The sequence below is a fragment of the Pseudorca crassidens genome, chromosome 2 (genome assembly GCF_039906515.1).
Source record: "Pseudorca crassidens isolate mPseCra1 chromosome 2, mPseCra1.hap1, whole genome shotgun sequence".
NCBI classification, from domain to species: Eukaryota; Metazoa; Chordata; class Mammalia; order Artiodactyla; family Delphinidae; genus Pseudorca; species Pseudorca crassidens.
This window is the reverse complement of record NC_090297.1, coordinates 137514820-137529354: the sequence shown is the minus strand read 5'-3', so window position 1 is coordinate 137529354 and position 14535 is coordinate 137514820. Positions and strand designations below refer to the sequence as shown.

General features: G+C 42.5%; 1 protein-coding gene across 1 annotated transcript in view; it reads right to left on the bottom strand.

The window, feature by feature from the left end:
- The window catches only part of LAMC1 (laminin subunit gamma 1), a 123598-nt gene extending 109623 nt beyond the window's left edge, over positions 1–13975 (bottom strand). Inside the window, exon 1 of the mRNA XM_067728865.1 lies at positions 13083–13975. Coding sequence (XP_067584966.1) covers positions 13083–13497 — 415 coding nt within the window. The 5' untranslated portion in view covers positions 13498–13975. The remainder of the gene's footprint in view (positions 1–13082) is intronic.
- Between the last annotated feature and the right edge of the window lie 560 nt (positions 13976–14535).

Here is a 14535-nt window from a genome sequence, read left to right as displayed (position 1 = left end):
ATTCGTGGTCCATTTCATAATTGAAAATCACTGGAGATGTGAAGAAGTCTTTTTAGTTACTTCCACAGAGTCTCACCCCAACACCAGCCTTCCTAACAGTCTCCGTTATGGGAACAAAGCTGCCTCTCCTTTCTCTCACAGCAATGGCACTACCAACTCAAAGGTTTCACCCCAAAAATTTAATACTTATTTTATTTCCCAGTCCAAAAAGCAGATTCCCCCTTCCCCAAGAGGTTTTCCTATAAAAACACAGGGAAGCACAGATATAGATACACACAGAAGAACACACAAAAAGAGGCAAAGAAAACAAGCTTACATTCTCCAAACATCTGGAAAGTATGTTAATATCCAGAATCAGTCTATTTCTGATACCCTAGATTTACCATCCATGCCTTGTGCCAGGATATGAGAACTTTAAAGTGGGCATAAGTATAAAACCAAAGCTTTATCAGAATGGCCGCAAAACTGAATGATTCTTATTGCACCAGGAGTTGATGCTAACTTATTCCTTGCCAAGCAGCAAAAATGCTGAAAACAGTAGTAAAAAAAAACAGCTTGAGCCCCTAAAGCAATCCTGATAAAGTAAACAAATTTTATTACAACTGCATTACAGATGGTCTCACAAACTTTCATAATCTGTAATAGAGTTGTAAGAATTTGGTATTCAATAGACTTTCTATCCCATGAACTTATCTAAAATACTCACTATAAATTCACAACTATGCATAGAGACACTCTGAAAGTTAATCCTAGACGCTCAACCCCACAGAACATGACCCCTTTACCATGAAGGGGTAACCACATGACCAAAACAATTAAAGTACACAATAGCTCTTCCGTTTCCAACTGTCTCTCCCACACAATATTCACCTTTAGCCTTGTGTCTCTTCCCACCTCCAAAAAGAACACAACTTCAGTGAAAATTTCAGGATGCTCATCTCTACCAGATCATGATCTGGCATTTAAATAATAGTAATAATCTAAAAACTTAGCGCTTCCCTGGTGGTACAGTGGTTAAGAATCCACCTGCCAATGCAGGGGACACGGGTTCAAGCCCTGGTCTGAGAAGATCCCACATGCCACAGAGCAACTAAGCCTGTGTGCCACAACTACTAAGCCTGCACTCTAGAGCCCGCGAGCCACAACTACTGAGCCCTCATGCCACAACTGCTGAATCCCGCGTGCCTAGAGCCCGTGCTCCACAACAAGAGAAGCCACTGCAATGAGAAGCCCGTGCACCGCAATGAAGAGTAGCCCCTGCTCACCGCAACTAGAGAAAGCCTGCACGCAGCAACGAAAACCCAACGCAGCTAAAAATAAATAAATGTATTTAAAAAATTTTTTAATGAAAAACAATCTTTTTCATTTAAAAAAATAAAAACTTAGTGACACCAAAACAACAGGACAAGTCGCCAGTCCTATCAGGATAAGGTCCATAGGAGAAGGAACCACTAGGGGAGGAACAGCAACACTGAAGCACAGATAAACTGCTAAACCAAGGCAACTATACCCTAACTTCTTTGGTAAGAGAGTAAGTAAATTAAACCAGGACCCATCCCTAAAACATATTTTTTACAGCTTAAACTTTCCTAAGTTTCCTTCCAACTCCAAATTTATTCTAGTTAGCCACATATTCAAAAGTCCAGAGATGCCAACATTCCAGAAAACTAAAGGTCTAAATGTTGTACAGGATAGGGTCAGAAAACAAAATCCATTTCTAGATCTAATCATTTTACATTGCCAAGCTACTATAACCTATTTCTTAATAGTTTCTGATAATAAGATGATCTCTGATTTTGAGAACATCTGTGCAGACCGTTCCTGCTTCTAATCAGGATTTGCTGCTGCCAGAGTCCCTGCCAATGAACAGAGAGCTCAAGAAAAGCTGTTCAACTCATTTTCATCAAGCTGTCATGACCCCCTTCTCAAAAACCGTGAAGCTCTTCTCTTGGAAAGACTTAAGATCCTTTTATTCTCTTTGAAGAAAGTTGATGGGAAAGCCCTTAGAAAATACTGATGCTTCTGTATTTTACCAACTGGCAAAAGGGGTGGGGGCATTTTAAGCCCAATACTCGGCCTCAAATGTAGCAGTGGGTGCCATTCTTCCCATAAGAAATAAAATTGAGCATGTGAATTTAAATACCATCAGTCACTAGGATGTGATGATGTAACCACATGTATCACAGAAATGCAATGTGGACAAAGCAGGTCTGTAAAGAAAGCAGGATTGTGATTCAATAATACTTAATATTGAGTTGTAGAAGCGGAGATAGTATGCAGTGGGGGAGAAACCCAAAATACAAAATCTAAGTGGGAATCCCCTTCTTCAGAGAGGAGGCAAAAAAAAAATTTCTTTTTTAAAATTTTAAGATATCTAGGAGTCCGCTGATTGAACCTTGGCTCAGGAATGCTCTGGGGAAACTAAGGAGATAAAGAGTGAATGATAGATACACAGATAAGATAGATAGACAGAGTTGTAGATTTACAAACTAACATATACAGAAATCAAAGTGAAGGAAGTCACTTCCAAGCCTGAAAGCTGTAACAGTGACAAAGAAATCTCCTGGGACCACAGTAGTTATTTATCAATCAATAAAAGGTGGTTACACCTTTCAGTTAGCAAACCTGAACAACAAAAAGGCCACCAAGTAAGAGTTAGAATTTACTTGAAGCAGAGGAAACGAAGTAGAACCTGGAGATGGCCCTGACAGGCTTATCTTTAAGGATGTCAGATAAAGTAAGCAACTGAACTAACTCAGCCATTCTCAACAACCAGAAAGGAGTCATGGATAAGGCAGAAAGGAGATAAGGTGGCGTTCCCCTGACCACCCTTCAGGAAACAGGGTATGTGGTACACTTTTCCTATCATTAGACACTGACAAAACACAGAATCTCATTCTGAAATTCAATAAATTCCTTAGAAATTCCTAGAAGCGTTAACAGCTAAATATATAACTAGTATAAGTACCCAAAACCTAGTATTTTCCCATTGCTAACAATCCTCTGTTCTTCACAAATAAGTGCAAAGATCTTTTTAAAAGAAGCACTCCAAATCCAGAGCTCAAGCAGAGATCTGTCAGAGAAACCAGACTCAGTCCTTTGGTTTGGTATACTTTCATTTCACTTCCTAATTAAAGGTCCTCTACAGGTCTCCGTCACTTACCAGGCTTGTTCTAACATGGCAGAGTGGCAAGTGCATAACCTATCCACAACAGGTCTGAATTCCAACCTAAATTCAACCTGTTCTACCTCAGAGCAGTCACCAGTCATATTACTATCCATAGGGGTCACAGTAGTTCTCAAGATTGTTTTAAGGATTCAAAGAGGCAACCGAGGGGTGCTCAACGAAAGGAAATTTACTTTCTTTTGTTGCCCAGTTTTCACAATCCGCATCTCCTCAGAACCCATCCTCCAAGTCTCTACTACTCCATGAAAAGCAAACAATGCCTTCACCATTATCTGGTTACTCTTAGACCTTTATTCAAACAAATCACCCTTCCTGGAAAGTCCTCCATTCATGTCTACCACTCTTCAAGACCCAAGAAGCTTTTCCTGGGTGACTGCCATCGACACTCTTCAAAGTGCTTTACAGGTATTCCCTCAGCACTTTAAAAAGTTTCAACTGAATTATGTTTACTGTGCTTATATTCTCCCACTGACTGTCTGTACATGAATGTTTTTGTCTTATCCCCTCAAAACACATTACAAATCACCTGAGGATAAAAAAAGTGTTTCAACAGTATTACCTACACATTCCATATTACAATGCCCATAAGAGAAGAATTTTCTCAGCAAAGTAAGAATTTTATTTACAAAAGAACTTTGCCAACTAACTAATTAAAAATCACAATCAAATAGGCTCACCTCATTTTGAGTGGGTAAGTCTTTTCACTTAGTTGGAAATACTTCACAAAATCTCATACACTTCTCTAAGAAAGCCACACAACACAGTTCAAGCTTCAGACTTATTTCTTTTTTTAAAATAAATTTATTTATTTATTTAATTTTGGTTGCATTGGGTCTCTGTTGTGGTGCACGGGCTTCTCATTGTGGTGGCTTCTCTTGTTGCAGAGCACAGGCTCTAGGTGCGCGGGTTTCAGCAGTTGTGGCGCACAGGCTTAGCTGCTCCGTGGTATGTGGGATCTTCCCAGACCAGGGATCGAACCCATGTCCCCTGCATTGGCAGGCGGATTCTTAACCACTGCACCACCAAGGAAGCCCCAAATGTATTATTTCTAAACGGCTCAATGAGAAGAAGCCACTATCAATGAGAAGAAGCCACTAACATGGCAAAGGAAGGAAGATGGGGTCTTCACATTATACATTTTATGTAATATGTGGACTATTTTGTTTTCACTGTAGAATTTAAGTAACAAGTTTTATAAAAACCAGACATTGTAACAAAAGCACATGCCACAGGGACATTCTTAGAGAACTCTCTAAACCTGCCCCCCAAAACACAAACTTACCATTTATCACTTCAAACCACTAAGCACCAACCAAATCCATCACCTGGTTAAAGGTAGTCATGAGAAGAGCAAAGAGAACTTGCTCTTCCTGTACACCTGCCCACACTCCACTTCCTGAGACCTACCAGGAAGCTCACCTGAATGCTTTTCTGAAAGCACTCTGTAGGTACTTCAAGTAAAATCAGCTGATACCTCAATGAAAATCAGCTGGTTGGCTTGTTTTGCATCCCTTCACTCAAAAAACATTTCTGAATGCCTACTGATGCCAGCAACTGCTGGTAGGGTAGAAAGACCGTACGAGAAATAGAACGTAGATGATTATGTCTTAGAGTCTGTGCTCTCCTATTTTAAACCAAAATCGTACCCCAAACTAACAAAATCACCTATTTATTTTTTGTATTTTAGTAGGGTGAAACTTTTAATTCTTTTTTTCTAATGTGAAGAATAATTTAGATACAACAAAGTACACAAATATTAAACGTACAGCTCTGAATCTGTACATATGTATACACCTTTGTAACCTCCATGCAGGTCAAGATGCAGAACGTAAAGCGGGAACTATAAAGGAGAAAAAAAAAAGACTGATTACTAGCTGTCTCTGAAAACACTGACAGGCATCTCTGTAGTCACTGCCTTGGGCAATCGCTCTGGTTAGCAGAAACCTTCACATACAATGTGATTTATCATCACGAACAAAATTCATTGAGTCCCTAACTCTATACTCTATACAACAGAGTAACTCTATACAATACCACTTGTATTTTTTATTTCAAGAAATTTTTTAAAAATGTGAAGGTTGATTCTGAATCCTTATTTCCAAAAACTTCCAAAACAAAAAGAAGATAAAATAACAAAAAAAAAAACCACAAAACAAGACGATACAGCAAAAATCCAATGTTGACTGCAATATAATAGGAAGCAGCCATGCAGTCGGAAACAAAGAGTAAAAGGAGGGAGCTGAGGGACTAAAACTCCTAAAGTTTTAAAAGAAATAATGTAAATCCCCTAATTCATCTCCCAGCCTTGCCACAAAAGATCTGAGAGCACCATTGTCTAAGAAAGAGATAAGTCTGCTTTATTTTATTTCATGAATATGTAGCTGCATAGGGCACCAGGCTGACTGGACCCAGTTATTTCAGGCTGGCCTCCTGGAAGAGCCCATGGAAAGAAAAGCAGATGTACTTAATTAGTGTCACCACAGTCTGGCACAATACTCTAAAACCTCAGTGACATTTCTGTAAATGAGTTTTCTGCTAACCCCATTTAGCAAGCTGTCCGTTTTAGGCCCAAATGAGCCAACATCTAACTTTATCATTTTAGAAGAAAGGAGATGCTTGCAAATCTTAGCAAGGCCCTCTTACAAATCCTAGGGCAAGAAACAGGCAAAGTAATAGAACCGGCACACAGTCATCTTGAAATTTTATCCTTTGACAATTTAAGATAAGGGACAGATTAATCCCTTATTTTAAAAAATCCTCTCTGGAATTTTGGGCAGTAAAAATAAACAAACAGTTCTGCTCTAAACTTTGACACTCTTCCCTAAAACTCAAAGAGACCAGCAGTAGAGCTGTCCATTAAGTATAGCTGGAAACAAGCAACAAGGAAAGAAGCATCTGTTGGTTCTGCTGCCTGTTAAATCTAGACAAATAAGTGGTTATTATTCATCTGTCTAACCACTTTAATGTGGTTCTTCACTATCCTGCAGAGAAGGCATACCTCAGTATGCCAGTCTCCTGAGTGTACCAATAATGAATTAAATAAACTAAAAATGATGCCACACACAATAAGCAAATAAGATGTTTCACTGCAACCCTTCTCCACAACTGCTTAATAATACCCTTTTAGAGTCTATTTCAACAACAAACATGTGAATATATATTTTAAAATAAAATTTATGTCCATTTCTAAAGAAAAACACACATTAACATTAAAATTTCAGAAACATATTCACATGTGAGATTCAAACCTGAGCAAGTAGTTTACTCATAAAATTTATCCAGCTGACTTCAAATCATATAAAAGCCTAATTTTTACACCAAAAAAGGACAGTCACAGATCTTTCAATTCCATATCAGTTCCATACCCAACTTAGTACTTTTTTATAAAGCTACAGAAATAAAACAACCAGGTACCACATTCACAGTGGCATAAATCTCAAAAAAATGGAGAGATGGCACTGATAAAAATAAACTCAAGTTCAAAAGTGTTACTGAGAAGAATATAAATTAATGTGCAGTGTTTTGGGACTTCTTATAATTCAGGCATTCATTTATTTACTCACTCTTCATATACTTACTGAACACTATGCCAGACACATTGTTAAGCAGTGGAGATACAAACCCTCCAGCCTCCCTCCAAACGGTAAGTTAAGTGAATGCTTTCTGTGTGTGCACCTTTTTTTTTTTTTTTTTGCGGTACGCGGGCCTCTCACTGTTGTGGCCTCTCCCGTTGTGGAGCACAGGCTCCGGACGCGCAGGCTCAGCGGCCATGGCTAACGGGCCCAGCCGCTCCGCAGCATGTGGGATCTTCCCGGACCGGGGCACGAACCCGTGTCCCCTGCATCGTCAGGCGGACTCTCAACCACTGCGCCACCAGGGAAGCCCGTGTGTGCACCTTTTACCTAAAAACTTATTATATAACACTGAACGTATCGGTCTAGAGCAGAGGTCACCAAACTTGTCCTGTAGAGGGTCAGAGAGTAAACATTTTAGGCTTTGTGGGCCAGGACTTATTGTTACAATTACTCAACTCTGCCTTTCTAGTGCAAAATCAGCCAGAGACAATACGTTAATAAATTAACTTGACTGTGTTTCAATAAAACTTTATGGATACTAAAATTTGAATTTCATATAATTTTTACATGTCATAAAATATTTTTCTTCTTTTGATTTTTCAACCAATTAAACATGTAAAAACCATTCTTAGCTCATCGCCCATACAAAAATAGGTGGCAGCCCAGGGCTGGATTTAGTCTGTGGGCCATAATTTGCCTACCCCCAGGCTAGAGACCTAGGTCTCCACATCTAAGCCACAAGTTCCATGAGGTCAGGGCAATGTCCAAAGAACCATTATACACCCAGGAATCTGTATGGTGCTGAGGCATAGCAAGCAATTAACTAATGTTAGTTATATTCAACGAAACTAAAAAGATGACTAAGTCCCCGACCCTGCCTTCAAGGACCTCATGGTCTAGAAGTGGAGATAGACAAGCAAAGAAACAATACCATGTGATAAGTGCTGTGGTAGATACCTACAGGATGGTGTGGGTGGGATACCTAATCCAGGCCAGGGGGAGAAAGAAACTGGGGAAGGATTCCTGAAGGTGATGACACCTGGAAGAAGTGTTCCAAACCAAAGAAACAGTCCTTCAAGCACATGAAATGACAAAAGATAAGCCTAGAGGTTATAAAGGTCCGGATCCTGAAGTACCTTATACACCATGCCAAGGCATCTGGACTTTATCCTAAAGGCTTGAGGAATCACCGCAGAATTTTTAGCTGGGAAACGATATCATCAGATTTGCATTTTAGAACCATTGCTCGGTCCAAAGCGATGGCTGCCTGAATAGAAAGAGCAAAACTGGAGGCAGAAAGACCACCAATTCGTTAGCAAGTTGTTGCAGTAATCAAGGTGAAATTCCATGGGGGGTTACAGTAAAGCAGATATAAAGATAAGGATCCAAGAGACATATGGCTGGATACAGGAAGTGAAAGTGGAGTCTTGGGCAGATTGTAGCAAGGATGGGTGGGAAAGAAAGTGGTGGAGTTACAGCTGCCCAGAGACCCAGCAGCGGATGCTATCTGCTGGCCAAACAGAGTAATCTTTACTGATGAAAGCCTATGAAGCATGGTTCTTGGCCAAAGATTGGTTGAGAGCCTCAGGAATAAACAGTAGTGCTGTTCATTAAGATACAGCTTTGAACTGGATAAGACAATAAGGAATGAATTTAGTTTGGGACATGGCCTCTGGACATAGCAAACTGACCATGTCCCACATGGAGAAAAAGCTGTCCTGAAGATACAAATTTAGAATTTATTGATTTGCAAATAGTAATGGAAGCCTTGAGATTTAGAGGACTTCATTCAGGAAGAGTGAGTAGCATGAAAAAAAAAAAAGGAATCGAGAAACATAAGTGAAAAGGAACAGAGGGAACAGCAGGAAAACCAAGGGAGTCTAATATCTCTGAATCAGTATGTACATGAACTTGTATTGATATTTTAAAGTTGCCCTGGAATAAACTAGTCATTCTTTTGAGAGATTTGTTAGAGAAACGAAGAACTGCAGGAGCTAGTATGTTAGACTGAGTCAAAAACCTACCTCCACCATAATTTTTGGCAAATCACAACCTCAGGACCCTCATCTTTGCCTTCCCTCACTGAGTTATGAAAATCTAATCAGTGATAAACTGGAGGCTTTATAAACTGTAAAGTATTATAAAGGAACTCCTGATTTAGTATTGTAATGGCATTACATCTGGGTATGAAAATTCCATCTAACAGGGTATAAACTTCTGAAGAATGGACCTTCAATCTTCTACACCTTTCTATCAGGTACTGCACCACGTATTCAGTAGGTATTTAAAATATGTTTGCAGAATATCTGGGAGTAACGTGAGAATGTATGCACAGGGAAAGGAGTGCATAGCAAAAGGCATGTCCAACTTCCTAAAAGGATTTAGAACTGAAATAGTCAAACTTTATCCCTCCCACAAATGTGGCCAATGACAAAATAATGGGGGGAGGGGAGCTCATAGTTCCAAACTTTCTCCTAATGTGTAAACTGTTTTTCTGAATGCTTTAGAAACATGAAAAAGGTATTTACGGAAAAAGCAGTGAATTGTAGAACAGGAAAACAGCCAACAGCAAAATAAAACTGTGTTCACCAACTGCTGGCCACTAAAGAAGAGCTCCTTAACTCCTCAAGTTGAAACCTGCAAAATGTAAATCAGGCCTTTGTAAGACAAACTAAAATAGTGTCCCCTCAGGGTGCACAAATACCACAGTGAAGTCACCAGAGTTTTAACAGAGTCAGAACCTACCTCGCAAAGATATTCCCGGGGAAAAAAATTTGCTGTTTGTTTCATGTTAAATACACACTAAGAGGACCAAACAGAATAAAATGTAATACCCTTATATAGCAATTATTGTGATTTAGACACACAAAAACAATATTTAGATACATATTTAGCTTAAAAGTGTCATTTAATCACTGCTTGTTCCTAAAGCTTATAAGGAGCTTGGACACCAATCTGGCAGACTGGACACCCAGTCTGCCAAGTTTTCATCTACAGTGACTATCAAGTTAATTAAAGGGGCTGTTTAATAAAAGGCAAATCCTCAGATGCAATCTTACTATCAACTACTCTGCTGATAAGGATAAAACTTATTATAAAACACAAAAGCCAGACTTTTAAAAAGCAGTTGAATAATTCATATAGGAGTTAGGAGAGAAGATCCAGAAGTGAAAGGCAAAAGAAAGACTTCTTTTTAGAAAAGGATGCCTTGCTGAGATTTCTCTCCACAATGGGCAGAAAATACAGTTCTGATGACCACAGCAACTTTAACTCATTATATCTAAGTATACATTGCACCCTGTACCCTGGATAACTGTAAATGGTGCTTAAGACATGGCTGCTTACAGAAACAATGCTGATTTTCCTGGCTTTTGTACAAGTGATGATAATGGTACAATCACCTAATTTGTACTTGCCATCTGTTAAAATATGCCTCACCCCCCAAAAAAGGTACCAGTTAAAATGATCGTGTAATTTTATACATACATGTGTATGCATGAAATGTTTCTGGAAGGTTACGTAAAAAATTGTGAGCGACAGTCTCTACGGCAACTTAGCAAATGGAGATGAAGAGACTCACTAGTCATTATACTGTTTTAATTCACTATGTCATGTTTTACTTTTACAATAAAAAAAGTCTTAGGATCACTGGCAAAATATGTATATTTCTTGTGACAATTTAACTGTGATCTGACTTTGCTTATTTTAAAGTTTACTGTGCTTAAAGTTCAACATCAAAAGGAAGGCTACAAAAGTGGTGGCTAGACCTAGTTCTTTCACACTGCTCCCTTCGAGTTTCACATGCTCTGTAAGGGCAAAGCACAATATGCATCACTTGTTTAAGGGTATGTGAAATTTGAACTGGATGGGAGATTTAATAGATGCACAAACAGTCATGGTCCTTGAATTCATGGGAAATAATTAGTTAGCTAGAGCCCATGGAGTAACTGCAGTTAAGGAGTGAATGTGCTGAATATCAAAACACACAATAATACATAAAGCCCTGCCTATCTGTTGTTAAGTTATAGATCATAACATTCATGAATACATATATCCTTGTCATGAAAAAAGAGAGGGGAGAGAGAGAGAGATTGAGACATCAACGCCACTACACGCAAATCTCCCTCCCCTTCCCCATCTTCTCCACACACAGTTTCCTCCAGGACAGCATTTCTGATGGCACAACAAGTACAATAACTTCTAGTCAAGTTTTAGAAATTGTCTATCTAAAAATCTTCAAGTAAATGTTCTTACAGTATTTGTATGAAAACTATTTTAAATCACTTTTATTTACTTAGAAGTTTTAAATCTATAGTTTTATGAACTTCATTTAGCAAGAATGTTACCAAAAACTGAAGAATTTTTCAGCAAAACAAGTTCAAGCATATATAACATTTTCAGAGTAAAAAGTCTTTCGAGCTTTTTAATCACTAGGACCCAAAGCTCATATATCGGCCTCCCAGTAGTAGCAACCTAACTTGACGGATACTATCTTACCTAACACATTATCTTTGTAATAGAGAAGTAATCACCGAGTAATCTACCTTCCTCTACCATCACCTGAAGTAACCTTTTGCTACATAGTGCTCACAGCAGAAAATTCAGAGAAGGTCCAGATTGACAGCCCTATCTTTACCTAAATGAGAGATTCTTATTCAGAAATTTTCAGTGGAATCTCAGGCATTTGAGACATCAAGGCTGTGCTTTTGCTTTGAAATTTTTAATATTTCAAAACAGATAAAATAAATAAGACGCTGTAGGCATTCAAAATTCAACACAGAAGCTTTAAAAAGACAAAAAAAAAATTTTTTAATAATTGGATACAAGTTTCAAAACTAATCTTGGCCAAGTTTAAAAATACAACACTTAGGAGAAAAGTGATAAAGAGCATCCCCACAAAGTCTTAGGAGGGCCTAGGTCTCTTGCAGAATCTTTAGAAAGGCACCTGTTCCAAGATACTGCTTAGTTCCATGTTTCCAATACCTTTGAAAAACTGAACTCAGTTTATTTCTTCCACCTCTGAAAAACAGGTGCCTTAGAGTTCCAGTTTATGAACTTACTTTTGAAAAGTTTCATCTTCCTAATAACTTGTCTACAAATAAAATGATATTTACTACAAAGGTGCTAAATACTGTTTTTCTAAAACTTGCTCCACACACAGTAATTTAACTCCACTTTTCAAAGTACTTTCTCTAGAATCTTGACGCTTTCATAAAATTTAATGTATCAGAGAGCAGTGGAAAGAAAAATACAAAAACCACGACCAAAAGAACCATGTGCCTACCAAACGTTCCTTTCGAAGATTCCCCAAATAATGTTACTAGCCTTATAGAATTATACTGCTTTGATAGAAGAATGGCTTGGCACGCTGTTCGCTCTGGAAGTTCATTACTACCAGCTACTGGTCTGCAACGGGACTGAAGCTCTGCCCGTCAAGGCCAGTTTCTCACGCATGTTACTCTGTTAAACACAATAATGAATCATTCTGCTCGTTTGTATATTTCAACGATGAAGAAAAATTGACCCAGATCAAACATGATTTTTAATACTCGGGGATAAACATGTCCATCCTCGTCCACCACCCAGCAATGAAGTTTTCTATACATCCCTTTCCTGATTGCTAAAAGGTCACTTACACATGCTTCTACACTTGCTTTGAATCAAAGCAAAAGGAAAGACAGTGAGGAGAGCCTTTTTACTCAGGGACAAAACTGTACCCAACAATTACAGTGAGTGCAGATACTTCCTTTTGTTTTGTCTGTACCAGGATTATCAGTGAAATCGCTCTGTGGCCCTTAATTAAAGCTGAACAACTTTGAAGAACAATAACTTTAAAAGTGAACTTCTATTTTAATTACACATAGGCAACAGCAGTAGTAAAGTCATTTGCTCCCCTCAAACCCCCTTAACTTAGACCCTTTCCTCTCTAGCTTATTCAGCAAAGCAAACAGCAATCACCCTCAACCCTGGAGAGAAAGTCTTTTAAACAAGATAAAAGTGCTAAAGGTTGACAAGCGAGGAGGGGGGGTTCTGATTAACGCTTCAGGAAAGAGGGACCAAAACAGCCGAAATGGCGAATAATCAAGGGGGCGAAAATCCGGCTAAGTTATTTATAGACTAGGAAAGCAAACAGAGAGAGATGCTGGCGGGAAGCATCTTGGCTCGCGGGATGTTAAGTGCTAGATCTAGTTTAGAAGTTGGAGAAGGGAATTTCTGTGTGGCCCATGCTGGGGAGCAGAGAGCCACCACGCGGCTGTTTGGTCCCCGCAGACTGGGTGAGGGGGTGAGCAGTAGTACGGGATGGGGCTGTCACCGCTTACCCAGATGCAGCGTGAGGTTGATGGAGTTGGGGTACTGCACCCCGGCCAGCATGGTCTGGCTCTGCCACCAGGTGGTGTCGGCCTGGTTGTTGTAGTCCGTCAGGAAGGCTGCCCCGTGCTGCAGGTGGGGCTGCCCGGCGTCGCACAGGTGACAGGACTTGGTGACCCCGGTCACCCCGGTCTGCACACAGTACTCCTCGGGCGGAGTCCCGCACGTGTTGGTGGCCACCACGGTCACGTTGAAGGCGGCGTTGACGAATTCGGGCATGCAGCGCTGCGACCGCCCGCCCTCGTCCGTGCACTCGTCCATGGCTGCCCGGGCGCAGCCGGCCGCAGCGGCCGCCAGCACAGCCAACACCCGCCAGAGGCCGCCCCGCGGCCGCAGCGCCGGCGCGGCCGGTTTGCCGCCCCTCATCCCGCCGCCCGCGCGCTGGGCCACGGCAAAGGCAAGAGCGCGGGCGCGTTCCTCTCGTGCAGCGGCGTCCCTCGGAGGCCGCTCAGCGGGCTGAGCCTCGGGGCCCAGTGACCGGACTCTCCGGACGGGCGGTGGCGGCGGCTCGCGGCGGAGAGGCGGTCCGGAGGGCGCCCCTGACGAGAACTGCGCGGCTCGCTAACCACTGCCCCGCACGCCGCCTCCGCGCCTCCCTCTCCCACCCGGGACACAGCCGGCACTCGCCACCGACCCCCGACTTCCGAGCGCGTACCCGAGCGCGCGCCCCCGGGGAGGAAGGAGCAGGGGGTGGGATCGGCAGGGTGGGGTGGGGTCTGCCGAGAAAGCCCAACCCCGGCGTCCTCTCAGTAGCTCCCGCGGCCCCCGTAGCCGCTCCCCGGCTCTCCACGCGCGGTGGACTGCGCGTCCGCCCCGGCAACTCGCGGCGGCGGCGGCGGCGGCAGCGGCGGGGGCGGTGACATCTCGCGCTCGAGCCCGCGGCGCGCGATCGGCGGGGGAGGGGCTTTGAGGGGCGCGAGGGGTGGGCGGGGAGCGGGAGGAGAGGGGAGGGAGGGGCGGCAGGGCGGTGCATGCCGGGAGGGAAAGGAAGGCAGCGGAGAGGCAGCTCCCAGTCGGGAGGTGGATGCCAGGGTTCCCTGGCGCCGAGTCCCCGGAAGACTCGGGATTAGGGGAGCGGGTAACGGAGGGGGCCTTAAAGGGGCGACGCCGGAGGGGTGAGGTCGCTCGGAGTCGGCCTTTGGGCCCCACGCCGGTCTGGGCCGCAAGAGCGCGGATCCCCGCCCCGCCAGGTGTCAGTCCTTGCGTCCAACCGGCTGCACCCCGGGCCAGGGACCAAAGGGACCCGATCGATGGTGGGGACTGCCCGCAGGCTTTTCGCCCCAGCCGGCCGCCCCGGGAATGCCCCCTGCCGCTCGGGGTCGGCTCCAGCTCTTTCCGAGGAGCGGTCCCGGGGTGTCAGGGGGCTGACATGGTGGTCCCCGGAGAATATAGGGCCTGGTCGCA